The following is a 26,829-nucleotide window of genomic DNA, read 5'->3' on the forward strand; positions in this document are numbered from 1 at the left end:
CACATATTGAGAACAACATCAAAACACTATTAGGGGAAGAATTCTAAGCACGTGTGACGGAAAGGGGCTGACACCATCAGATCATTTGAGTGAACCACTGCGTACGGCATGTTTAAATCTAGAGACACTCCTAAGTGGGATTAACATTACCAGAAGGATTTAAGCTAAACTACTGAAGTCATACAGACCATTTTCCACTAGGGCTACAGACAAGGCCTCTGGTGGAGCCAATACCGAACTGAAGCATCTAGCAAAAATTGATTAAGACCCTAGGATCAATGTGTAGTCCATCCAATCACTGGTCTGACAGTAGAGTATGAAAACTTGTAGTGATGCTATACAAAACTCCACAATGGTTGGATAATTGCCTAAATAAATAAGAACCTATCTGTAAAACTCAGCTTTGTACCATACAGCATATATTCTAACCAAGGATCCTTTTGTGAAATTGTCTCTATCATCCGCATCCTCGCCTGAAGCAGGGCACTGAACTATACGGTTTGGTTTATAAATCTCAAAGCAGATGCCCCCAGTCACAATGGTATTTTTCTTCCTTTGCCTTGCCATTATTTGTAACGAGAAACAAAGACAAAACCCAGCAGGGCTCTGACCTTACCTCTTTAGTTTTTCGTTCCTTCCTAACAGATTTCTGCAAAACCTTTGCTTCGTATTCCGCCCTTGGATGATCCTGCAGAGAGAAGGCACAATGAGTAGAGAGCAACACTCAGGGCATTAACCAGTGGTAGTTTTATTGATTTTTAAAGCACATTTCACGTTGTTGGGGGATTACTAGTGTCAGCCAACAACATCATTGTATGCAAAATGTCCTGAAGCAACTTCAGGGATTTGTTTTTCACGAATGGGACAGATTTAAGTGGCTATTTTTGAGAAGGTGACTTTATTTTGGCCAAACCCAGGCAGCCATACAATAGGCAAGAGTCGACGCATGCAATATTTTCAAAGCAGTAACTGATCGGCCAACTTCTGCAAAGCAGAATCAGAAAAATATAGAGGTGATGCAAAAAAGTGAATCAGCCAGGAATTGAAAAACGAAAAATGCAGTTTTGCTAGAAAAATTGTGGCAATCATTTTCTAGGTGAATGCTAGACGGGATTTAAAAATGTCAATAGGCAGCAAATCAACTGGAATCATCTCTCCAGTGGTGACTGTGATTGTGAAAAGCTGAAGCGTGACAGAAATGATAAAATCCAAACCTTGACTGTCCCCTTCAGGAAACGAGGAAAAACAAAGACATAGAATTACTTACTGTTTCATAAAGAATTTATAAAAGCACATTCAACTCAATCAACAAAAAATAGACATCAGTGAATTGAAAATTCGAAATGTATGATTCGTGCCCTAAAGCCTGCTATTGAAAAATGGAATATGTGTTGGAAAAAAAGAAAACAAAAAATGCTGATGTACAAAATTTACCAAATGAAATTGCTTGCTTCTGTTTATGCTGGTACTATTTCCAGGTAGGTTATGTTATTCATAAGTCTTAGCTCTAATAAAACACGTGCAATATCAATTATACTGAGCATTTATTTACCAATCAGCCAGATATACCCCAAAATAACATTTTCTTCCATCTAAAATAGTTATCTTTGTAAAGTATCTCTCATTTTAATAAATCCATTGTCTGACAAAACGTAAATATATTTTCTGGTTTGTTTTAAATATAGCCCACATATTCAGAGTAATGAGTGGTGGGCTGATTCCTTCCAATTTTGTGCTGACATGTCACAGGAGAACGTCTAATCTTTTTCAAACCAGAAGTCCCACCTTCCAAAATGGTGGCACTTTGAAACATTATTTAAGATTTCATTAAATATACATTTCTGGTGAAAGGGAGGGAAAGAGAGGCAATAAAAACATGGTTAGACTTCTCTTTTTCTCCTTAAATTCTCTTCATCTAATTAGTAAAGCGGATTGTATCGAGAATACAAAGGCAGTGAGATCTTAAAACTTTAAAACTTGTCTGACAAAAATGCTGGAACCTTTCACTTTATCAAGCAGCAAGTTATCAGGTGTGTATTTTATGCTGTATGGTGGCCTGTTTATACAGAGGCCAAAATGGTTACCTACACATTTCTCTTCATAGTCACAATATTGTTTCATTCTTCTGGTGGAATTTCAAAGAAACTGCACTATTCAAGTGAACCAGATATTATCCCTTGAATCAATTGTTTATTTGTTTTAGGGAAGTTGTTTTCTTTCTGCTCTTTCTTATAAAAAACATATAGCGACTGACTGCTAAGGCGAAAAAACTTGTCTTGCAGACGACTCCTAAAATTGCCGAGCATTTTTACTGGTATCTAGAGTGACTTAATCTTTCAGTAGAAAGCTTAATGTCTCAAACAGGATTCCTATTTTTTTAAACCCAAAAGTTTTTTTGCCGTAAATGGCTTTCCAAGTGGACACACACTCTTGAATTTATTGCCCCTAAATGCCAGGACTATGAAACCCTTTTTCACAAGCCTCATTCTTTTGTGAAGCTGGTAAAAATGTTAGCAACACAGCTAGCTTGCAAAATAACACTGCCAAGTAGTACATGATAACATAGCCAACGCGTTCAGATAATGAGATGTTGCACTCATCAGAACCACTCACTCTTCTAAAACCTTGGAGTTGGGTAGACAATGTCACTCTTCAACATTATCTTCAGGGTTGAGCAATCTCTGGCCCTCCACTGACCCAACCTCTGGAACTACAAGGCATACTCCAACAACACGACCCCTTGAAATAAGGGTACCTGCTCTACTGAAATATTGCTCTGTAAATGGAAGCTAGGACTGTTGAAGTGACTGTATTTCTAATGCCTATACGGTCGAACTTCAATAGATAACTAATCAGAGTGCTGGATCTTGCATCTAAGGTGATCAGGTCAAAAGTCCTCCACGTAATACAATATGGTTGACAACCATGTAGACATTATTTACTAGTGAAAGGTCAGGAGGGAAATTTCAAAATGGTCAACAGAGAGCAAAAGAAACTTGAGCACGACCTGGAGCCCTCAACGTAAAATAACACCTTGAAAGGATATTAAGAAAATTAACAACTCATCTCCAAGAACCATCTTTGTCTGGAAAGTGATTAGGAAACTGCTGGGAGAAGTACAAAAAATAATTTCCTTCACAAACTAACCTCGACCTCTTCAAACCCCGTTAGATCCCATCTATAATTGAGCCGCATCTGCCTTCGCTTCCAGTGTTCCATAAACGTGGCAGCTGAAATTAAAAACATAAAGTCAATAAAATAATACTTTAAATGCACAGTCACAGACAGGTAAGGTTTTAAACAATGTAGGCAGTCACAGGTAGTAGAAATGTATTCAGGCACTATCTATATGTCTTTCTAATTTTCAATGACTATACATTTTTATATTTTGGATTATTGGTGATTGTGGGAATTTTGACATTGATGCTGGACAAGATGAATGCATCTTTGCGTCTTAAAAGGTGGTGGTGTCAGACACCAGAATTATCATGGGACTGATATTAGGGAGAGGCAGGAAACTCAACGTGTATAAATCATGTGATGCAACACACTGTTCCGCTAATATATGCGTCTAGTTGGTTAAGACACCGTACGGTGGGAGTAGACATCAGGCACCATTCAATTCCCTATGGCTTGACAAAGTTGACTCCTTGTCTCGCCCTTAGTCCCTCCTTAGCCATACATCTGTCGCTGGGGGACAATGAGACGGACAGGAATGGGAGCTACAGAATGCAAACAGGTCTCAATGATTATTTGCTTCCCTGTCACTGTCTTCTTGACAAGGAGCAAATGTTATGCTTTGCCAGAGCTATCAAAAGGGAAAGCCAGGTGCAGAAGATGTTACAACTAACCACTCACCACTCCTAACTGTCCTTTATAAAAAGTTGTATAAACTAGCAACCCTATTCGTCAGCAACCAATCCTTATTATGGAGGAGAACATGGTTATGTGTTTTCTTTGGTAGTGAGGTACAACACCCCACAATTGTGCCTGTTTCCTATATAAATGCTACATGTTTTCAATTGCAGAAAATTCTGCAGTAAAAAAAACACATGTAGGGGCAGCAAGTCTGCACATTTTATGATTTTGTGATCTTGATTTCAAGAGCAAAATCGTGCTTGCACCCAAATAGAGAGATCATAGATCTACCACATTAGCTTTGGCCACTTTGCCTAAAATCAAAAAAGCTAGATCTGGTGGAACCACGATGGGATATTTAGGGGCAAAACTGTGGAATTCTCTCCCTCTCAACATTCCGCTACTTAGCCATGAACTCGATCTCCGAAAGGCCATTAAAACCTGGCATTATTGTCCCGGCCTCAGTTTATGTTGTTGTCATTTAAGTGCTGCAAAGCCTTTCGGGTAGATGGCGCTATACAAGTCAACTAACATAACATAACATCACTATATGAAATGGACTGAAGTTGCAGACTTGCTGCATCATTCAAGCTGCTGCGGCGTGCACCAGTGGATGTTCTGGAGGGGATGTCTTTCTGCCTAGTGGCCGGCTTAAAAATAGAAATGAGTGTAGGTAGGTGTAAATCACACTGCTTGATAATCCAAGTTCACCATAATTCAAATTCTAGTTGCCATTTCTTCAATTTATTTTTCGAAAACCACTGAAAATGCAAGTAGACTTTGATATCAGATCAGGACTCCTAGATTCATCCAATGCATCCATTTTATCACCCTCTATGACTACCCAGACCTCGGCTGGACTGCATGAGGGACACCAGAGTGAGGATCCATAAGTTCAGAGTATCTGGAGTATCTCAGATAATCTGTGAATATCTGGAGAATCCTTCCAGTCTTAGCGTGTTGGAGCCCCTTTATTCTGGTGCATATGTGCGCAGGGATGGTTAGTGCATGAGGGATGAAGGAAAACGAGAAATGGAACTGAAAATTCTACCATTTAATTGGAAGTTGTAAATAGTTAGACACAACTTCTTCTCACGGGGTTTTAAGTCAATCAGGGACTTTCCATTTGCCCGCCTTCATATTGTCACTTTTTGGAAATTCTCACACCAACTCTTCATGAAGTAAAAATGCAAACAGATGTAACGTCAATTGAATTTGTGTGCATCCAATTGAAAAAAAAAAGGATATCTTCATGAGGGCAATATGTCTATCCTACAGATAGAGACCACCAGAGGACACTGCAAGGATCTCAAGTTTAGGCACAACAACAGTTTTTTTCCAGGCTTGTTTATTTGTTCTCCTAGTCCACTTTAGCCAAGGAATGTGTGACAAATGTTCATGAATTCATAATTACATTCCCTGTAATTATGGGACATGGAAAACTAGGGTGAGATCGGAGGTCAAGTTTTGAATATGTGCAACAAGCATGCAAATAATTAGGGCAGAGCCTGCAGGGAGCATGTAGGGAACAGGGAGAGGGGATCACTCAGTGTGCAGTCCAAAGAGATCTTCTTGTGCCAAAGCAGTGGTAAGTCAACTGCTGCAGAGACAGACTGACTTCCAGAGAAAAGTGAAACTGTTAGAAGCACGAACACGCGGTGGTGGGGGTAAAAGGACACCGGTGGTATTAGGGCAAGGTGGGTGGAGAATGTTAGGGAAAAGCAGGTACTTGTGGATAGGGAAAAGGAGGTACTTGTGAGAAGGCTGGAAGAGGAAGCAGAAGGGGAGTTAAGGAAAGTCAGGAGGAAAAGTTTGGGAAAGGGCAGTGGAGGGAATTAGGGAAAGGCAGGAGGACGAAAGAAAGGAAAAGTACGTCTTGGACCACTGGCGAAGGCAAATGGAAAAAAGAGGGCAAAGGCAGTGTCAGGATGTCGGAAAAAGCAAGAGGAAGATGTTAGGACGCACATAAAGTTAGGGAACAGGGGAAGGAAGTTTGAGGCGGATACTGGAGGAAAGTAAGAGGAGGTACTGCGGAAAAAGCAGAAAGGGGGCACCCACAGAATCGGCAACACCAATCCTCAGAATATAATAAACAAGAACCTTATTAAAAAACCATGGGGCATATTTAAGAAAAGTGGCACTGCACACAGTGCAGCCCCACTTTCCTTGAACCCCTTAACGCCTCCCTAACGCTGCCATGTGTGCGACATATTTAAAATACGGTGCACCATGGTGGTAGGTAGGGGACTAGCATCACAATATTTGACGCTAATCCGGAGCTTTGCAGGATTAGCGTCAGAAATGTTGAAGGCTAATCCTGCAAAGCTCATTGAGGGCCATTGTAATCAATGGTGTGCCTCCTTTTAAAGCCTGCTTCGAGCAGGCTTTAATACTGCTGAAAAAAAACATGCAAAGAATTTTTTTTAGATTTACTTTGCGCCGTTTTGTCCGGGCCCCCTAACGGGGAGAAAGGCCCTTTGCATACATTATGCCTGGTGCAGGCATAATGTAGCGCAAAGGGTTACAAGGTGGCGCAATGCATGCACTGTGCCATTTTGTAAATGTGGCACAGCATTTTTGGCCTTCTAACGCCACATTAGTGTAAAAAAATGACGCTAATGTGTAGTTAGAATGGCCCTATGGCCCTCTTAAATCTAGGCCCATGTTTTTAACTTTTTCCTAGACATTGCCTCACAAGGAGTTTGGCGCAGGAATGAGAGGGCAGAATCTGAAGGAATAGCATCCCTCTTCTAATTCTACGAACATATGCTATCCTTACGTTGAGGGACGTAAATGCCCTAGAGGGAGTGCAGGGGTGGATGAGGTCTTACCGATAGAGGGGCTGGATTGGCCAAAGCATGAAAAGCCAAGCAAAGGGCTTTGAGGACAATCCACTTTGCAATTGGAAGCAAATGCAAATCAATCAAGTGGGCTTTGATGGAATGATGTTTGGGAATGTGCAGCAGTAAGCGAACCACAACATTTTATATAATTTGAAACCTCTTGAACAGAGTCTGAGAGATGCCTGGATACGGAACGCTGTCATAGTCTAGACGTGACGCAAGATGGCCGGGATGATGTTTTTTTCCACGTGGAAGGCAGAAGAGCCCATAACACTTTCTTGAGGCATTTTGAGAGACCAAAACCGGATGCATTCAGGAGTCAAATTGTGGTCAAGCCAAACCCTCAGATTTTTCACAACAGGTTTGGAATCGGTGAAGGGCCCAATGAATCTGGCCACCATAAAAGAGTTTGGGCTGATTTCACACCGCCATCACTTTAGACTTTCCACCACTTAATTTCAAACCGTTGAGAGGTGTTCAATCAGCGGTGCCCAATATATGGGTTCCCAATTGCTCAGAGCTGATATCCAAGTCGGGAGTGACTGAAACCACCAACTGGGTACCGTCTCCATAAAATGCCAGGGTAAGGCCGAACCTTTCAACAATGTCAGCAAAAGGCAGATATAAATGTTAAAAAATGTGGGGCTTAAGGAGGAACCTTGGGGAACTCTTAAAGGGACAGAATGAGTGGTAAAAGGGTAACGCTTAACGGAGACATGAGAGGGGCAGTGCTCCAAGGAAGCAAATCAGTTGAGGGCAAATACTGCAGTCCACAAGTGTCTGATACAGTGAATTGTGACATTCCGTGCCAACTTACCATGTCAAAAACTGCACTTAGGTAGAGCAAAAAATTTGCTGTAGAGCCACCTTGACCAAGAGTCCATCTGAGCTCTTCAGTTACCTCTAGGAAAGTGGACTCCATACTGGGGAGTCAACGAAAACCTGACTGCGAAGAGTGGAGTTACATTAGACTCCAGGTACCATTATTACTGCCCACTAATCTATTTTTCTAAAGCTTTTGCTGGAAGAGGAAGAAGAGATGCAGGAAAACAGTAAAAGAAGTGTACGGCAACATAGGAAAAGAAAGAAATATATGAAAGGAAGTTAGTGGAATGAGCAAAATGGGAGAAAAATAAGGATGGAAGACAAGGTCAAGGAAAGGAAGAATGAAAGGTAAAGGACGGCAGGAGCTAGGGAAAGGACAAAGTCGGCAGATTTAGAGAAATGAAGGACTACTGATGGAGAAATGCAAGATGAGGAAGAAAGTAAAAGGAAGGAGCAATAACTGCAAGAAAAACAGAAAACAGACTACAGGTAGAGGAATGATGCTGTTATAGGAACGCAAAGGAGAACTAAAAGAGAAGCAAAAGGAAGTTAGAGAAATTTAGATGAAGAAAGAAAAATAGATTGTTTTTTTTAACACTTTATTTTATTGGCATTTTAAATCATCATCTAAATCACATCTCTTCTTTTCCAATTCCTGTACCAAAGCAGTTATTACAGGCATTTCTAAGATCAGGGCATACTCATATACATTTCCTAGAGCATAAACTACTAGATACATTCCTATCGCTTCCAATCTTGCATCTCAACATGGAGATGGTGGTCAGATGTCCTAACTGCAGGTTGGTATGATGGAATCTATGTTCAGAATGTGGTTGGGAATGCAGGATAATGGTACGGACAAATATTGTGTCCGATTCATTCCCGCCATTTTTATATAACTAAAACAACTTTAAACTAGTAACTTGCCCGTGGTGTATACTATTTTATGTGTCTAATGTGTTAATGTGTTAGCTATGGTGCACCTTCTATGTCTTTCAGATATAGGTTCGTCATGGTTAAGGCAGTGAAGAGGGGGCGAGTGGGAGGGTTTGGGGGGGACGGAATGGGCTCCCCGAGAGGTCAACATCAAGCCATTCAATCCGTTATTTCCCCAATGTGCCCACCCCATCAGCTGAGGCGTCTTTATCTAGCTTCATTGTCGTTGTCGCTCCCCGTGGTACCCCCCGAATCTGACTCCTCCCCTGTACCTGAGATTTCCCAGTCGTCAGTCACTTCCATCCATAAGGTGGCTATTGGCCGACGTCCAATCCCCCTACTCTCCTCCCTTCTCAGAGCTCTGTCCTCTGCCCTGACCAACCATGTCACATCCAGTATCCACGTGGTTAGGCTGGGTCCCACGCAATGTTTCCAAGCTCATGCCATCCTGCCTTTGGCCAACACCAAGGCCGGATCCACAAATCTGTTGCCAACTTATTTGGGGTGCGGTCTGGTGAACAAACCTAATAAGCAGGTCTTTGTTGAATTTCCCAATCATCTATGCAATACACGATTATTTTTTTGTTTGACCCCGTCACAAATTCATGAAGTCCCGGGCATCCCCATGTCATATGACTAAAGTCCGTATCTGGCGCTTGGCAGCGTGGGCAGCTCACTACTTCACCGCCATATATGAGTCTAAGCCGGTATGGTGTAAGATAAGTCCTGTGGGTATAGTGTATTGAATGTATTTTAGTCGTGTATTTTGGGATACCGTGGGTGTGCATGCTAAGACTTTGTTCCAGTCAGTGTCTGTAAGTGGCCTATTACGATCTGTCTCCCATTGAACCCGTAGGGCATCCAGCAGTCTATTTAACATTCTGATCAAGGCTTTGTAGAGCCAAGAAACTAGATCAGAGCCCCTTACGATGAACAGCAGTCTGGAGTACCCCATGCTTGGGTGGTTCACCGGCTGCCTCACCCCAGAGGTCCCGGATAGCCCCCACTACCGCTTCATAGGTCAGAAATTGCCCCTGAGGTAGTCCAGTCAAAGGGATCAACCTTCCCTTGCAGTGCACCTCCCCTAATGTGTGTATCCCCGCTGTTGTACATTGTCAGAGCTGCGTCCTAAGCAATTTAGAGGGATTCAAAAAGCGGACGAAAGTGTATTGGAAAAGAATCAAGGACAAACAAGGAAGATTACAATAAGAGGGAGAAAGGAAATGCGTAGGTAGTTAGAGGAATGCAAAAAGAGAAAAAGGAGAATGAAAGAATGACTGTAAGGAGTTAAAGAAAGTAAAGGAAAAGAAGGGGTGGTTGAGAAAAAGGAGGTTTGCTAGAAAAGAGTAAAAGGGGAAGAGGCAAATTAAAAAAAAGGAAGAGGAAAGGTATAGAAGTTAAAGAAATGCAAGAAAAGAATATGTGAAAAGGCAAGAAGACTGAATTAGAGAAATGCAAGATAAGCATAGAGGAAAAGGGAATTAGAGGATAGCAAGTAAGGGTACGGAGAAAGCATAAAGAAGAGAGACTTGTAAAAATGCAGAAGGAATTCAGAAAAATAAAGGAAGTCAATGCAGTAGAAGAAAGGCTAAATTTCAATTGATATGACCCGTTGAAATCGAGGGAGAACATGCGGATCTCATGATTATTACACAACTAAGAATCCAAATCAATATGCACACTCTTGTTTGCACAAGAATCTGAACTCAACCCAGGCTCATATACAGGGTCAAAAAGTTGTTTCCCTTGGCAAATAACATTAATTGGTTCCCTTCCTTTACTATTGGGAAAATTACATTCTATTTAAAAAATATATCCTAGGCCAGTGGTTCTTAAACCTTTGAATTCCGTGGCTTACCAATAAATCACTAAAAGAAGCTGGGGCCCCATTTCTAAGCAATTTATTCGATTTCAACCTCAAAGGAAAAATACAGAAACAAGTGCAGAAGTTAAGAATATTTTATTTAATTCACAAACTAAAAATAAATACGAGAATTGAACATTTTTATTGTAATGGGAAGGTAGAAACTTTTTAAAATGTAGTTTTATTTCTAAACCATGAAGTGACTTGCTAAGTTATATTTCTTGACAAATAACAGAGTGGTTCCCTTACTTTATTAAAGGGAAAATTACATTCTATTTTTTAAAAAATACCCTAGGGCCGTGGTTCTTAAACTTTCAAATTCTGTGGACCCACAATAAATAGCTACCTCAAGTCGGAGACCCAGTTCTAAGCAATTTATTTGATTTGAAACTAAAAGCAAAAATAAAGAAACAAGTATACATAAAGCAAGTGCATGAATTAATTTTTTTTATTTAATTCACAAACAAAAAAATGTACAGGATCTGAAAGTTAAATTTTGATGTGAAGGTAAAAGTTTAAAAAATGTGTATTTATTTCAAAAAGACAAAATTATATCTTACACATTACCATGCTACTTTTTACTTTTTCCTCCTACTAGTTGCCCACTTTTGCATACCAGTGCTTCACGTGAGGCCACTAATCGCCCATAATAAATTCTATTTGCTGCACTTGCACAAATTAAGCTAAGGATAGCAATTCATTTTTTAACCTATAATTTCAAATTCCTTCAAATTCCTTCACAGTTACAGAGCATTTTAAAATTTGGATTTAATAAAAATATTGTTTATTCATAGGATGATATTATTCAATGTTGTAAATAGTTAGACTACCTTAGTAGGTGCTCCTGACCTTCAATGGTCCACAGACCCCAGTTAAGAACGAGAGTAGATGAATTGTGGATTAGGGAAGTGAAAAGTTGCCATTATGTGTACCAAATAACTAGTGAAATAGACACCTCTGATATGATCGACTAGTGATACAAAAGTAACATTTGTACCGACTCACCAGTGTTAGAATTGTGTCTCGCCTGGTTTGGCTATCTAAAAATAATTTCTACTCTGTTAATGAAGCTGAAAAAAAACTGCGCTTCATCACTGAAATCGTAACTACAATGCGTACAGATGGGTCTGCTGTCAGAGTTATTAATGCATCCATTCCAGAGACCTATGTCTAACCTCATGGACACAAGTTCACATCCAGAGAAATTCAGTCAGCTTTTCATTCTTCTGAGGTCGATAACATGAGTACCATTGGGTGGCTAAAAGTAATCATCCTTTATTACATGGCAAGATACCCTTCTAGGTTAATATATGTTTTACAAACACGCAGATTATGGTTAACTACAATAACACTCCCACCTTCATGGGTACCAACTGATTTGTCATTTTTTCCCATGAAGTATTGATGCAAAAATCACCATGTGAAACAGGACGCAGTATAAAAGGAATCCAGAATACAAGATTTGACAAGGCAGTTAGTGCTAAATTATGCATAGATACAAAGGGCAGACATGTTTGTGCATGTCAGCTTAATGATATCATTGTTCCAGATAACTTTGCGTGAGAGACTGTAAGGGAGGCGGTGAGAATTATTCGTGCTTTGTTTACTAATATTAAATTCACAATTTGTTCAGCTAGAGTGTTCCGTTCCCAATACATCCCAATCACACAAGAGGCAGGACACTAAAACCAGCACTTAAAGAAAGGATATTTGGATCACAAACAGAGACAGGTTGTCCTTCCCGACTGAAGTGCAAAGGGCAAACTCGTGTTAAAGACATACCTTGCCAAAGCCTATAGGTCTGGATTATAAACTAAAATAACTCTTCTAACCTTGATTGGTTTAGGCACTCAGTACGTCATTGCACACACACTTGCACACTCATCCTTGCACTCATATTTATTATGCATATGTTTACTTTCTAATTATTTTTTTAATTGCAAGATTAAAAAACAGCTGAGCCTGTCGGAGCCTTAGAAGAGATTCTAGCAAGAATTACTACAGGGTGCATATTCTGTTCCTAGTGTTTGTTAAAGCGATTAATCAACACCAGAATCCTTTCCTAGAAAGGTAATCTGTAATTTCACACATTTAGCAAAATACATGTCCGTAAGCTTTACAGTGGTGCAATAACATTCCACCCTTAAACTCATATTGGCTTTAATATATGTGTTTAATAATAAATCATGCCTACTGCCTTTGTCACATATTTCAGAATAAACCAACCAGACCTATGGCATGTAAAATAACTTTTCTCAAAAAACGAATCTGATCCATAGTTTTTTTTTTCATTAGCTTTTCACCATAACAACTCAGGCCTACTTTATTGAGAATACGTTTACCCACAAAGCAACCGTCAGCTATAATAAAATTAAAATATTTACAAAAATGGATTTGTCAAAACAATATAATAGCTCGCTTAAGGGGACCTAACACATTTTCATAGTGAAAAGCAGACAGTGAACATCACGACGGGGGTGGCCAGGGGGGTCCCTGCATTGCCCATGCCAAGTGCTACTGCCATGTAACCGCTGGTGGAGAAGGGGGTCATAATCCCCAGGGCAGCGCTACATTGAGCGCTGCCCTGATGGATTTGGACCACCAGCACCTCCTATGTAGGAAAACTGGCGGCCCAACCGTGGCGCAACCACCAAGGTTGTAATGTGGGGGTCTGACCGCCACCGTGACCTTGGCGGGCTTCAGACCGCAAGGGTCGTAATAAGACCCTATGGCCCTCATTCCGACCCTGGCGGTCTAAGACCGCCAGGGCCACAGGCAACGGAAGCACCGCCAACAGGCTGGCGGTGCTTCAGTGCCCATTCTGACCGCGGCGGTAAAGCCGCGGTCAGAAAAGGGGATTCGGCGGTTTCCCGCCGGATTTCCCCTGGCTGGGCTGAACCTCCATGGGGATTCCGACCCCCTTCCCGCCAGCCTGTTTCTGGCTGTTTTGACCGCCAGGAACAGGATGGCGGGAACGGGTGTCATGGGGCCCCTGGGGGCCCCTGCACTGCCCATGCCACTGGCATGGGCAGTGCAGGGGCCCCCTAACAGTATGCAGACAGTGAAAATCGCGACGGGTGCAACTGCACCCGTCGCACCCCTGCAACACCGCCGGCTTCATTCAGAGCCGGCCTCTGTATTGCAGGGCCTTTCCCGCTGGGCCGGCGGGCGCTCCCCTGGCGGGCGCCCGCCGGCCCAGCGGGAAAGTCAGAATGGCCTCTGCGGTCTTCTGACCGTGGAGCGGCCATTTGGCGGTTCCCGCCAGGCGGGCGGCGTCTGCCGCCCGCCTGGGTCAGAATGACCCCCTATGTCTTTTATGTAAATTGTCTAGAGAAATGCACTAGCTTTATGAGTTCTTTTAGTTTATTGAGTTATCATTGTATTTAGGTTTGTGCACATGTTTTTCCTGCCCAATTATTATTAGTTATAGTATGTTTGTTAATTGAAAAAAATGTAAAGAGAAGGGATGTGTTGCATCTGTACAACCCACTATAGAATGCGTCAGAGTGTCATTCCACGTAGAACATGAGGGAAAGAATGCAAGCTGTGGGTGAAGGGACAAGACGTGCAAAGGGGTCGTTGGTATATCTCTTAAATAAATCTACAATTACACTTCCTCGTGTCCTTGTTACTTAAAATCCACCCACCAAGGTCATAATTTGGCAGTTGGACCTCCTGGAGTGTGGCGGTCCGACCACCACCGCTAAGCTGGTGGTCCTGGGACCGACAGCCTCGTAATGAAGCCGTTTGACTCTCTACTTGGAATTTGATTGATCTATTCTATGCGACTGTTTGCATGCTAGTGATGGAAGATATATGTCTGATCAGACTCTTGCTTTTGCTGGAGATGTGGTAATGCAATCAATCATGTATTGATAGATGTGTCATGCATTTTCATGCTGCTAGGCAAGAAGGTTCAACCAGACAGAGCATGACCGCCGTCTGCTTGCTTTAATCTTCATTGAATGTCAAGGTATTGGATTCAAAACAGAATGTTCATGTCTTCATCATAATTAACATAATGGTTTATTAAAGATTGTCAGATGGCAAAGTTAGAACTGTTAGCTAAAGAATTGGGGAAATATAACAATGTCAACCAGTCCATGCAGCTGGCTTGTGAAAGATGTACAGATATTTGATCAAGAAGAAGAAAAGTAGAGGGGATCGGAATAACTGGGTAGTGTTAATTTCTGCGGTTACTAATACGGAGGACTGACAAATAGTTGCTTATGGGACTTCTGATTTAACATTCCAGCCAGTGATATATATATACCGGGCAATGCTTGGTTTTATCCCTGACTGCCATTCCTGGGAAAGGTAGATGAATGCTTTGATCCTGCTTTAATCCAGCATCCTCCATGCTCTAAAATACAAACAATGTTTAAAATGGAGGAAATAATGGCTTCTTTATGAGTCCTAAAATTGGGAAAGGCTCCTGAAACTGTCCAGATTCCCTTGGAGTCCTATTTTTAGATAATGACATTTGAAGCTCTTATTTGCTCCTTCACACAAATGCTATCTTGACCACTAAAACATACAATCTCTTGTCAAGATAGAAAACAAGTCCATGTTTAAAAGAAAGACCCATTGTTTTCCTGAGAAATACCATCCGAATAGCCTGATTGACTCACAGGAAAATAAACAGCAAGAAAAGATTCTTCAGGATTTGAATGACTGGCTAGCTGATTGTTCTTTCATCATTCCAATCAATCTCCCAGTCCAAAATTGGTATGATGAGGCAAGCATTTAGGGCACACTCCATGACTCATTAATATATGTCTGACTGAGAAGAGTTTCACTTTATATGATGTTGCTAAAGTCAGCTTTGAATACTGTTCCACTTATCAAACTCAGTGAGGCACTACGGAAATTGGACATGCCACAGTATCTATTATGAACCTTCAGGATGTTGCATACAGGCACTTTCACAAAAGTCTGGGGTTTGAAGACCAAAATGGTGCTAACTTTCCAGTCTTCACTGGAAATAGTCATGGATGTGTTGTGGCAGCTATTTTATTTCGTGTATACATTAATGCACTGATCCATTAGTAACATGGCTGAGGATGGCTGGTAAATATATTTGCAGATTATGTCACTATACCTTCCAAATAACTGATGGGACTGACTCATTTATTCAGTAGTTTGGCTAACATGCCCTCAAAAGTGTCTGATGTTAAAGCATATACAACAGATGCATGTGGCTCTAAAATTGTGAGTAATGACAACTTGACTTTTTTCTGTTTCTCAAAATGGAAATATATTTCGTCACTGAGGTCTGCAAGCCTTATTATTGTCAGACATGTGGTGCAATGTTATGAGCATTTGTAAAGTGCACAATCACCTGCGATGGAATCCTGAGACTGACCAGGTTTGTGTGCCTAGTTCTGCCTATGGTAGGTTCGCTAATTGAAAAGCTAGTTCTTCCGATTCTTGTGGAATTCAAGAAGAGAGAATGAGGCTCTGATGTAGAGTGGGAGGCTGTCCCACGCTTTAAGAGCAATATAAGAGAACACCCATTCTCCTGATCTAATCTTGTGTATGCATGGGATGTGTGCAAGTAGGAGTCCTACAAAGCGGAGGTGTCTGCCTAGCTGGAACTGAGTTGTGTAGTGTCTTGAATATGTGTGTAAGGAGTTTGAATTGAGTGCGTTTGTGTATTTGGAGTTAGTCTAGGTCTCTGAGGTGTGGTGTGATGTGAGTTCTGTGTGGGAGGTTGAGGGTGAGTCCGGCTGCCGAGTTCTGGAAGATTTGTATTCTTTTGGTGAGTTGTTTGGTGATCCATAGAGGATGTTCCCTTGGTCCAACTTACTGGTGACTAGGGCAATTTTTCTAGTGTTGCTTGGGACCCATTTAAGGGTCTTCCTCAGCATCTTCAAGGTGTGGAAGCAGGATGTATTGATGGCGTTGACTTGCACGGTCATGTCCAGTTTGATGGCATAGGTTCTGGGTATAAGTTTGACTTCAGCGGGCTACCAGTTGGAGTCTCATGGTGAGGTATTCTTGCTGAAATTCATTACTTCCCTCTTGTTGGTGTTGAGCTTGAGATAATTGGCTTTCATCCACTTAGCAACTTTGGTCATGCAGGCAGTGAACTTGTTTCTTGTGTTGTGGGTCTTGCCTGAATGGAAGAGTATGTGCTGTATTACGTCTGCATAGCAGAGACTATTGGTGTGGTGTGCGCAGATAGCATTGGCCACAGGGATAATATTTGCTTTGAAGAGGGTAAGGCTGAGCGATGATTCTTGAGGCACTCTACATATGAGTTTGCGGACTTTCAAGGAATAAGGAACCAGGCTGACAGGTTGTGTTCTATCTGTTAAGGAGCAGATCCAGCAGAGAGTGGGTCTTGGATGCCTATCTCATGCAGGTGCTTGATAATGATGGTGTGTGAGACCATGTCAAATGCTGCAGCGATATCTAGGAGAAGGAGGGCTGCTGTCTCTCATAAGTCAAAAATCATGCGGATGTTGTCTGTGATTGCGATGAGTGCTGTTTCTGTACTGTGCTTGGGCTTGAATCCAGACTGTGTGGCCTTGAGAAGCTGGTGATTGCAGAGATGGGTGGTTACACGTTGGCTGATAGATTCTCAGAGACCTTTGCTGGTATGGTAGGAGGGAGATGGGTCTGTAGTTGGAAAGAGTGACTTGGTCAGTGGATGGTTTCTTCAGCAGGGGCATGAGGGTAGCATGTTTTCAGATGTCTGGGAATGTGGCTAAGCCTATTGAGGCGTTAATGATAGGTAATGATTATTATTACCCTCTCTAGTTTTTGATTAGTTACATTTTGCTTAGAATTTAGGATTCCCTTGTTCTAGCTGACTATAGCATGGGCCAAAGGTATACTCTAGATGTAGGGGAGATATCTAATTTTCTATGAAGCACCTTGTTTCTCCTTTCATTGTATTTCTCCATTTGATGGCCTCAACTGTTGCCAATTGTGCATCAGTTAGGTATCTGAAGTAGTCTGCAACCAGATAACAGGACTTCTTAATGTATGCTGTCAAAATATTTAATCTATTTTTGGAAAAGACTAGAGGGATTCATAAAGACAGCTGCATAAACATTGTTAGTATCTGAAATTGATTTTATTTTATCATTCACAAATGTTTTAAATGATCATGTAGAATGATTTTGCATTCTTTGAAGTGAGTCACTATGTGGTTATTTACTTTGAATTTTCACTAATTATTCATTATCATAATGAACGTGGTAGTGTTCATACCTGAAATTAACAATTTTGATGATGATGATGATGAAAATACGCAGGAATCTATAAGTCTTGTTTGCTTTCTGTAGTTTCTACTCTCTGCCCTACAATGCAACTCCTATACCGCAGCTTCTCCAGGGGTAAAGCGATAGTGTGAGCCAAGCAAAGTGTGAAATAAGAGGTTGAACCTGTGATGTCAATTGCAGTCACAGGTTGTGAGATGTCACTTCCACTGTCCATGGCATATTAGTGAATTCAATTGACGTCCATTACATATGGATGAAAAGACGCTGCCTATTTTGGGCACACCCTTAATCCTGCTTGAAATCCCATATGAACTGATGCCCTGTCTCCTCTGGCACAATAAATTATGATGACATAGTAATCAAAGGTCAACTGGGATTGACACTGTGAGTATAATGCCCAAAGTGTGATGTCACTTCCTGTAAGTATAACTTCCACTACCAGTTTGAACTTGGTAAATTTATGCCAATGCCCAGATTAGAAACTGCTTAAATAAGATTGTGTTTTATCACTTCCTAATTACAGACACAAAATTGCCCTTGTCAGACAGAATACACAGTGCACTGCTTGTGCTGGAGTGGCTATCTATTGAAATGTATACCCATTTCTTTGAAGAGACACACATGCTTAATAATATTTTATGGATGCCCATGTACAAAGGACCATCACTCTAGACCCTCATGTAAAATGCTGGACTTTGATTACATATACACTATCTATGAGGATGGAACACTGAGAAGACACGTGTCAGGTGTTCTAAACTGTTTTCTTAATCACCAAGAGCCCTCTCAGGACCCACTCAATATATTCTGCACTTGTGTTGTTTTACAGAACATTTCCAAATGAACACTCATGTGGCACTGTATAAGGCGGGTGTAGATCCCATGCAGTGCAATTAAGAACCCGCAAAAAACAGGATGATAGTTAGGCACTGCGTGAGTTAATAAAGACATATTCTCATCGAGGATGAATCCCAAGGTGCTGCTTGATAAAAAATGCTTGTCATACTTCACAACATCTAGATGTTGACACTTCCATGACTTGGTTGTCGGGACTTCTGGGAACAATGTCTGCTGGAAGCAATGTTGGTGTTAGACCTGGCATCCTTAGGGTGGCCTTAACCCAGACTTTTTGCCTCTATCTCCTGTTTTGTTGCTGTATCTTTTTGTTGCCGTTAGGACTTTGAGCACTTTACCACTGCTGATCAGTGCTAAAGTTCATGTGCTTCTTCCCTAAAACATGGTAAGATTGGTGTATCCACAATGGGCACATTTAATTTACCTGAAAGTCCCTTGTAGAGTGGTATACCACATACCCAGGACCTGTAAATTAAATACTACTAGTGGGCCTTGGATTGGGCTACGTGACAGCTACACTTGTGCATTCCATTCAGACACCCGTAACACAGTATACACAACTGCATCTGCATGCAGCTCCATACTGATGGGTCTTCATGGGGAGGAGGTTGGGAAGGGCTCGCAATTACACATCAAAGGGTAGTGTCTAGAGTCTACACAAAGGGGCTGATTACCTTCCACTGACAGTTTAGAAGTTTAGAGCTGAGGCTGACCTGAAAGGGGGACCTGTGCACTTCACAAGAACTCTTTGTAGTCGCCCCCACATCAAATGCACTTTCTAGTATAAGTACTGGGTCCTTTACCCCCTAAAATCAGTACATTTCTGGACTCAAGAAAACACTGCCAGAGTAAAGACTGTTGTGTGCCAGGATTGCCACTTTGCCAGGTTTGACTGCTCCCAGGAACTGCTGCCCTGCTTTGCTGTGCCGCCCTGCTGAGCTCTGCCAGGTAGTCCTCCAAACCCAGAGTGACTTGGGGCCATATGTACAAACACATTTTCCCATAGACACAAAATGGGTAAAACCCTTTGCTACATCTGGCCCTTAGAGTGGCTCCTGCTTTCCTTTGCTGCTCGTCTTCAATTTCAACTCGAGCGGCTTTTGCCAAAGATCATTGCCACTTGCATCTGTAGCCTACCTGGAGTGGCCCTGCTTTCCTTTGCCACTCACCTTCAATTTCAACTCGGGCAGCTTTTGCTAAACTTTGCCGCTACCATCTGTAACCTGGCTGGAGCGACCCTGCTTTCCTTTGTCACTCACCTTCAATTTCGACCTGAGCGGCTTTTGCCAAACATTGCCACAACCATCTGTAACCTGCCCAGAGTGGCCCTGCTTTCCTTTGATGCTCACCTTCAAGTTAAACTTGAGCAGTCTTGCCAAACTTTGCTGTTCGCATTGGTAATCTGCCCGGAGTGGCTCTGCTTTCCTTTGCCTCTCACGATCAATTTCAACCTGAGCGGCTTTTGCCAAACTTCATCACTCACCTTTGTGACCTGCCTGGAGTGGCCCTGCTTCCCTTTGCCTCTCACCTTCAATTTCAACTCGAGAGGCTTTGCCTAACTTTGCCGCTTGCATCTGTGATCTGCCCAGAGCAGCCCTGATTTCCCTTGCCACCAACTTTTAACTTCAACACAAGTAACTTTTGGCAAACTTTGCTGCTTGCTACTTTCAAACTCAACTCGAGCGGCTTCGTCAACCTTTCTCACTTACATTTTGGAACCGTGTAAAGCAGCCCTGCTTTCCTTTGCCGCTCTCTGCTCTCAGTCAACCGGAGCTGCTCTGCCCCACCTAGCCGCACACTGCTCCCCGAGAGGACACAACCAGGACAGAACTGAAGTCCATCAGAACATCAAAAAGCTGTGCTAAGGAGTCCCCGGCACCACCCCTATGATATATCACATTTGCTCATTCATCTTGCTATATTTGAGTCTACAAAGCAAATACTTAGCTATTTATGATTTGGATCTTCATTGAGCGGAACTTAAAATTAACCAGACAAACAAGCTTTATTTTTCGACCTCCGTGCGAAGTCTTTTTTTGTGGTGCATCTCATGAGGTTATTGTGTGTGTGTTGCACAAGTACTTTACACACTGCCTTCTAAGGAAGGCCTACCTGCTCTGTGCCAAGCTACCAGATGGCGAGCACAGGCTAATTTATGTCATGTTATTGACTTGCCCTGATTAGGACTGTGGTCCCTACCTGGACAGGGTGCATACCTCTCCCAAATAGAGACCCAATCTCTAACAGCTGGAATGAAATGAAACACAATGTTACTGTTGATCCACAGTTTGCCATGCCAATTTGTGAAAATATTTAAAGACCCTAGATAACAATATGAGATTTTTCCAATAGGCACATATAAGGAACATGTGGAGATTTGAAACCTCACAAGGCTACCTAATTCTTCCTAAATGTTTACATAAGACAGTAAGTCCTAATATACTCAATACAACTTACACATTTACTAAAATAAAAGAACCAACGAACCCTGCATGAAGAACAGTAAGCAATTTAGATAGATAGTTGATCAGTATACCATAGATCAATTTAAGTAACTATCCTTTGTGAAAAAGCCATTTAAAAAATGTATGCAAATAAATGAACACATCATAGGATATTTACAGACTGTGAGCCAGACACATAACTTGCAATTCTATCTGCATGACTGGAAGGGGCCTGGCACTGTTGATATGTCAGGGACATTTAAATGCCCTTTGAGGTGTGCTAGCGTGTACCTCTGCTTATTCAAGACACAAACATCTGCAGTTCAAATTCTTTGAGAATGGGATAAGGCCCATCCCCAACTTCCAATAAGATCTGAAAAAGACCAGCTCATTCTTATTTGGAAAACTAACATGAGGTATCAAAGTATTCCTTCAAGCAAAACTGAATGTGATTGATTACATGATTCAGGAACTCTGATCTCACACGAACTATTAGGTGTTTTGCTGTTGACTGTTAATACCCTCCTAGACATAGGATGCCATTAGTGCACCCTACTGCAATGGTCTAGTTACCTTCTCAGTGACCCCAATGACTATAAATAAAGTCCTGCTAGATGTGTCCCTGCTTCTTATTTTTCACTCACTGCAAACTTCTGGTAAGAGAAAAAGATTTATTGCCAAGTCCCATTTTAGGAATATTCACAGTGAACTCAAGTATCTCTAACCTACATCCTCCTATATAGTATCCACATGTGAAACAAACAGATATGCTTGTATTTGCTTCCGAATCAATCAACAGGGGAGATGGGCAATGAAGCATGTCTGCAACGCCTAATCATCAACAGCTAGCGGATGGACATCCACCTTGCTGGCAAAGCTGCCATAGCACTCCATTCACCTAGCATCACATGAAAAAAACAGTTTCCCTGCAGTGGCTGAACTGACCGAACTAAAAAAAAACTCCAAATAATACTCCAATAAAACATCAGCCTCGTTATGATTGGCCTGTTAATCCAGATGCTGGTTTCTTTGAGATTTCCTGCCTTATTGGGATTTCATGATCTGCAGTAACACTATAGGTGTGGAGGTTTTCACCAGAAGTCTCCCATAGAAACAGATAGAGTCCAGGTGAAAATCTGACCAAAATAGAGAAAAACATGCAGACGTTGGTGCGAAAACACTGCTTCCTGGATGTGATTTAATCTGGATTACTAGCCCACTTGTAACGTGTTCCTGTGTATGCTGAACTGCCATGCAAATCAACAAAGGATTTTTTTGTCTCTATCCGGAATGCACTGCCAAAAGATCATGTAAGCTTTCTCAAGTAAAAAAAAAATCACAACTATTTGCTTACATCTAATAAAGCACCCCAACCAGTCGGATGACAGCACCTTCCGCGTGCACACCCACTCTGCTGGTTACACACAGCACTCCAGCTTGCTCACCTACTCTGCTGGTTACACACAGCACCTCCAGCCTGCAGACCCACACTTTGCTAGTTACACACAGCACCTCCAGTGTGCACACCCACTCTGCTGGTAACACACAGCACCTACAGCGTACACACCCACTCTGCTGGTTACACACAGCACCTCCAGCGTGCAGGCCCACTCTGCTGGTTACACACAGCACCTCCAGCGTGCAGGCCCACTCTGCTGGTTACACACAGCACCTCCAGCGTGCAGGCCCACTCTGCTGGTTACACAGAGCACCTCCAGCGTGCAGGCCCACTCTGCTGGTTACACAAAGCACCTCCAGCGGGCACACCCACCCTGCTGGTTACACACAGCATCTCCAGCGTGCACACCCACTCTGCTGATTACACACAGCACCCCCAGTGTGCACACCCACTCTGCTGCTTACACACAGTGCCTCCAATGTGCACACCCACGCTGCTGGTTACACCCCATTCAAATATGATCCTCAATTTATAAAACCTGTACATATATATGTTTATGTGTACAATATATATGTAAATAGATACTTAAATATTTAAGAAAATTGCACAAACATTTGGAGCCAGATGTACAAGCCGTTTTGCATGGCGCAAACTGTGAAATTTGCAGTTTTTAGCCATGCAAAGCGGCCATCGCGATGCACACTCCCATTTTGAATGGGAATGCGACTTGCAAATAGGAAGGGGTGTTCCCTTCCTATTTGCGATTCGCACCGCGATGCAGAATTGCTTTGTGACCGTGAACGCGGTCGCAAAGCAATTCGAAGTTAGCACCCATGTCAAGTGGGTGCTAACTCATTCCTAAAAGGGAAGGGGTCCCATGGGACCCCTCCCCTTTGTGAATGTCGCCCAAAATATTTTTTCAGAGTAGGCAGTGGTCCAATGGACCACTGCCTACTCCGAAAAAACGAAACCAAATGGTTTCATTTTTTCTTTTGTAATGCAACTCGTTTTCCTTTAAGGAAAACGGGCTGCATTACGTTTATTGAAAAAGCAGTCACAGACATGGAGGTCTGCTGTCTCCAGCAGGCCACCATCCCTGTGAGTGCAGGGAATCGCAAGCGGGTCGCAAATTGCGACCCACCTCATTAATATTAATGAGGTGGGTCTTTGCGACCCCCTTGCGATTCCCAGAAGGTATCTGAGACAACATTCTGCATACGATTTTGCGAATCGGAAATTGTGAGTCGCACCGACTCGCAATTTCCGATTCGCAAAAACGTATCTTGCTACATCTGGCCCTTAGTAACATTTGGATAGCTCTAATACAATAAGCAATATTGAAAATAATTGTAATATATTTTGGTAGTGAATGATACTGAAATACATTTCTATCGCTGGTTTAAATTAATTCAAGTTAATGTTTATGCCATTTTATTAGTCTAAGAAACTTCAGCCCTCAAAGCTTGCCTACCTAGAGTTAAATCTTTATGTAAATCTGTTAGAGAACACTTTCCAAATGGTGCATGACCACTAAACCAGTAGACTGATCAGAGAGAAAAAGTAGTTAAAAGAAACAAAACAAATCTGTATGCATAATCAAGACAGTAATAGATTCCATTACCAACATGTGTTTGCTGTAAGCAAGCTGCCACTCATCGGATTTTCTGTGTATGTGCCTCTCATTGCCTTTTTGTAAGGGAGACACTGATGTAAATAAAGTAAAATAATACCCTTTTATTACCACTTCCATGCCCTAACCCTTCATTTATTTACTCTGGCTTCTTTTCAACTCTGGCACAATAGACTCTCCTTAAAGTGCAAGCAATAGATGGGGAGCGGTTGGGGAAGGTTATACTACACTGTGCTGAAGCCTCAGATTCTCTCTACTACATCATGCTTTTAGAAATCTACATTTGGTCCTCATTGATTCACTATGAAATAATTCATTACAGTGTGTGGTGTGGGTTTATCCAGAGCATCAGCAAACATAAATCTTATTCTTCACAGGTAGGGGACCCTTACAACCCCTTTTGCAATATTTTTGAGAATGTCTATTGCTACTGACCGACGAGAAAGCTTTTGTTCGATTTTAAATGTGGCTCCTGGCAACTGTAGAAGTAAACTATTTCATTAACATAAGTAGGTCACCTTTTTTCACCGAAAAAAACCATGCAAATTGGGATTAATGTTTTTAATCTGTCATTAATTTATTTTCCTTGACTAATGAAAATGAATTAATAATGTTGATGAATTATTATTATTCGTGAGCAGAGGGTAGGGTTGTTTTGTCTTTGTGTATTTCACCTGCTCAACAAAAGTTTCGGCATACATTTTACTAATATACAATGAAGTCACTTTACAAGACCATTACCAATGTTTACCATATATCCTGATAAAAATTGACGTCAGTATTTGGACACAGTTCTGTACTGCATTCAAACACTGAAATGAGTCAATCATTTGAAATCAAAGCATTTGATGAAAATGGGGAATGTTGCTCACATATACTAAAAGGGCGTGAGAAAGCCTGTAACTGCCACATTCCTGCAGATAAGAGCTAACAAACATTTGTGATGTCATGAACATTTGTGCAAGGGCTCTGATTAGAACAAAATATGTGCACCTTCTCAACATCCTCCAAAAAATTAAAGGTTTTAGAAAAGTTATTGGAACACTGAGACTACGGCCCTCATTACAAGGATGGCGGTCATCAGACCGCCACCATCGCTGTGGCAGTCTTACCGCTGCGGACCCGGCGGTAAAGACCGCCACATCATGAGTTGTGGGGCTTGGTGGTTGCCATACCTTCACAACGCCGCATGGCCTACTGGTGCGGGCGCTCAGACGCGGCCGGCGGTGTGCACCTCCAACCCAGTGGCAGGCCTCAGCCTGCTGGCCGGATTACAAGCCTACAGACTGCCAGGCTTTCCATGGAGGTCACCCCGCCATGAAAACCCTGGCAGTCACGCACCCGGCGACAGGAATTCCCATTCCTGTCGCCGGCACATGCATGTCTGCACCCCCCCCACCTGTCCACACAATTACAAACTCCCCCTACCCCTTCATGCACATATGCATGCACATACACACCCCTCAGCATATACATTCATCCACAGACACCTCCACTCACTTGAATACATGCAGACACATGCCACCATTCACGCGCACACATGCAGACACACACCCCCATTCACCTGCACATACACGCACACATTCACATTCAATTACACACACATGCACTCACACAACACCCCGTTTCTGCCTCCGCACACATGCACCCACACACACAGACCCCCCCCTTCGGAGGACCACTTACCTTCTCCTTCAAGGAGGTCATTGTGAGGTGATGGGTCCTGGTGGTCTTGCATCGCCAGCACCACCTCGCCAGCAGGACTCCGGCGGGTGGAGTCCTGCTGCCGTGCCGTGCCTGACTCTTCGGAGTCAGACTTCTGCCCAAAAATGGGCGGTAGTCATCCAAAGACTCCTAATATGGCGGACAACAGACCGCCAACACTGGCGGTCTATTGCCTGCAGCGGCTGTCTCAAAAAAAGACTGCAAAGTTGTAATGAGGCCCTATATTATTAAAAAGGGCCACTAAGGCCTAAAATATAATGTATTTGTTGGTGGATCCACCCAGAGTGAAAATACCAAAAAAATGCAAAAAAAGCTCTGATCTCTTTCACACAATTTTAATAAGCTAAAATTCTTCTACTTAAAAATAGAAAATGGAATTTCATTTTCATTTCTATAATAGAAAATTTACAGGCAATGACTTTTTTTTGCACTTTTAACATATATGAGTTATTGCCATATCCACTCAACGGACAAAAGAACTTACACCAGACATGGAAGATAGATGAATGTTTATAGAATCAATAAGTCACCCTATGTGGAGTTACGGAAGTCATAATGAAGGAAGACATCGTTGTATGGGGACTAAAGAAAGTTATCAAATCAAGAAGCAGTTTTATGTGGGTAAATAAATTATAAATTATGCTCAAGCAAGACATCGTTGTATGGGGACTAAAGAGAGTTATCAAATCAAGAAGCAGTTTTATGTGGGTAAATAAATGATAAATTATGCTCAAGCAAGACATCGTTGTATGGGGACTAAAGAGAGTTATCAAATCAAGAAGCAGTTTTATGTGGGTAAATAAATGATAAATTATGCTCAAGCAAGAAGTGAGTTTATGTGGATTGAAGAAGTCATTTCGAAGCAAGAAGCCTTGCTGTGTAGTTTTAAGAACGTCTTGCCAAAATAAGTAATCGTAGATTGAAGAAAGTCATGTTGAAGCAATAAGCTGAAAAAAGAGTTCTCTTAAATGAAATGAAGAAAAATTCTATCAAAGCAAGAAATGATTTGTGGATTGAAGAAAACCATGACGAAGTAAGAATTTATCATATGTGATTTGAAGAAAGCCATGTCAAAGCAAGACGTTGGTGTGTAGAATAAAGTGATGTCGAACAAGAAATGGTGCTGTGTAATTGAAGGAAAATTATGCAGAAGCAAGAAATCATCATATGTGGATGGAGAAAAGTAAAGTGGACACAAAAGTCACATCAGGCATATTA

The 26,829-nt window shown here is 42.0% G+C and overlaps 1 protein-coding gene across 3 annotated transcripts in view; it reads right to left on the reverse strand.

Annotated features, from left to right (window-relative positions):
* Window positions 1–26,829, reverse strand: part of ANO1 (anoctamin 1) — a 616,593-nt gene that overhangs the window by 82,659 nt on the left and 507,105 nt on the right. For all 3 annotated transcript variants that reach the window (XM_069221899.1, XM_069221898.1, XM_069221900.1), the window contains 2 exons: window positions 3,148–3,230; window positions 617–688 (listed from right to left, as the gene is read on the reverse strand). In XM_069221899.1, the coding sequence (XP_069078000.1) occupies window positions 617–688; window positions 3,148–3,230 (155 nt within the window). The remainder of the gene's footprint in view (window positions 1–616; window positions 689–3,147; window positions 3,231–26,829) is intronic.

This window comes from Pleurodeles waltl, chromosome 3_1 (assembly GCF_031143425.1).
Source record: "Pleurodeles waltl isolate 20211129_DDA chromosome 3_1, aPleWal1.hap1.20221129, whole genome shotgun sequence".
In the NCBI taxonomy this organism is placed as follows: Eukaryota; Metazoa; Chordata; class Amphibia; order Caudata; family Salamandridae; genus Pleurodeles; species Pleurodeles waltl.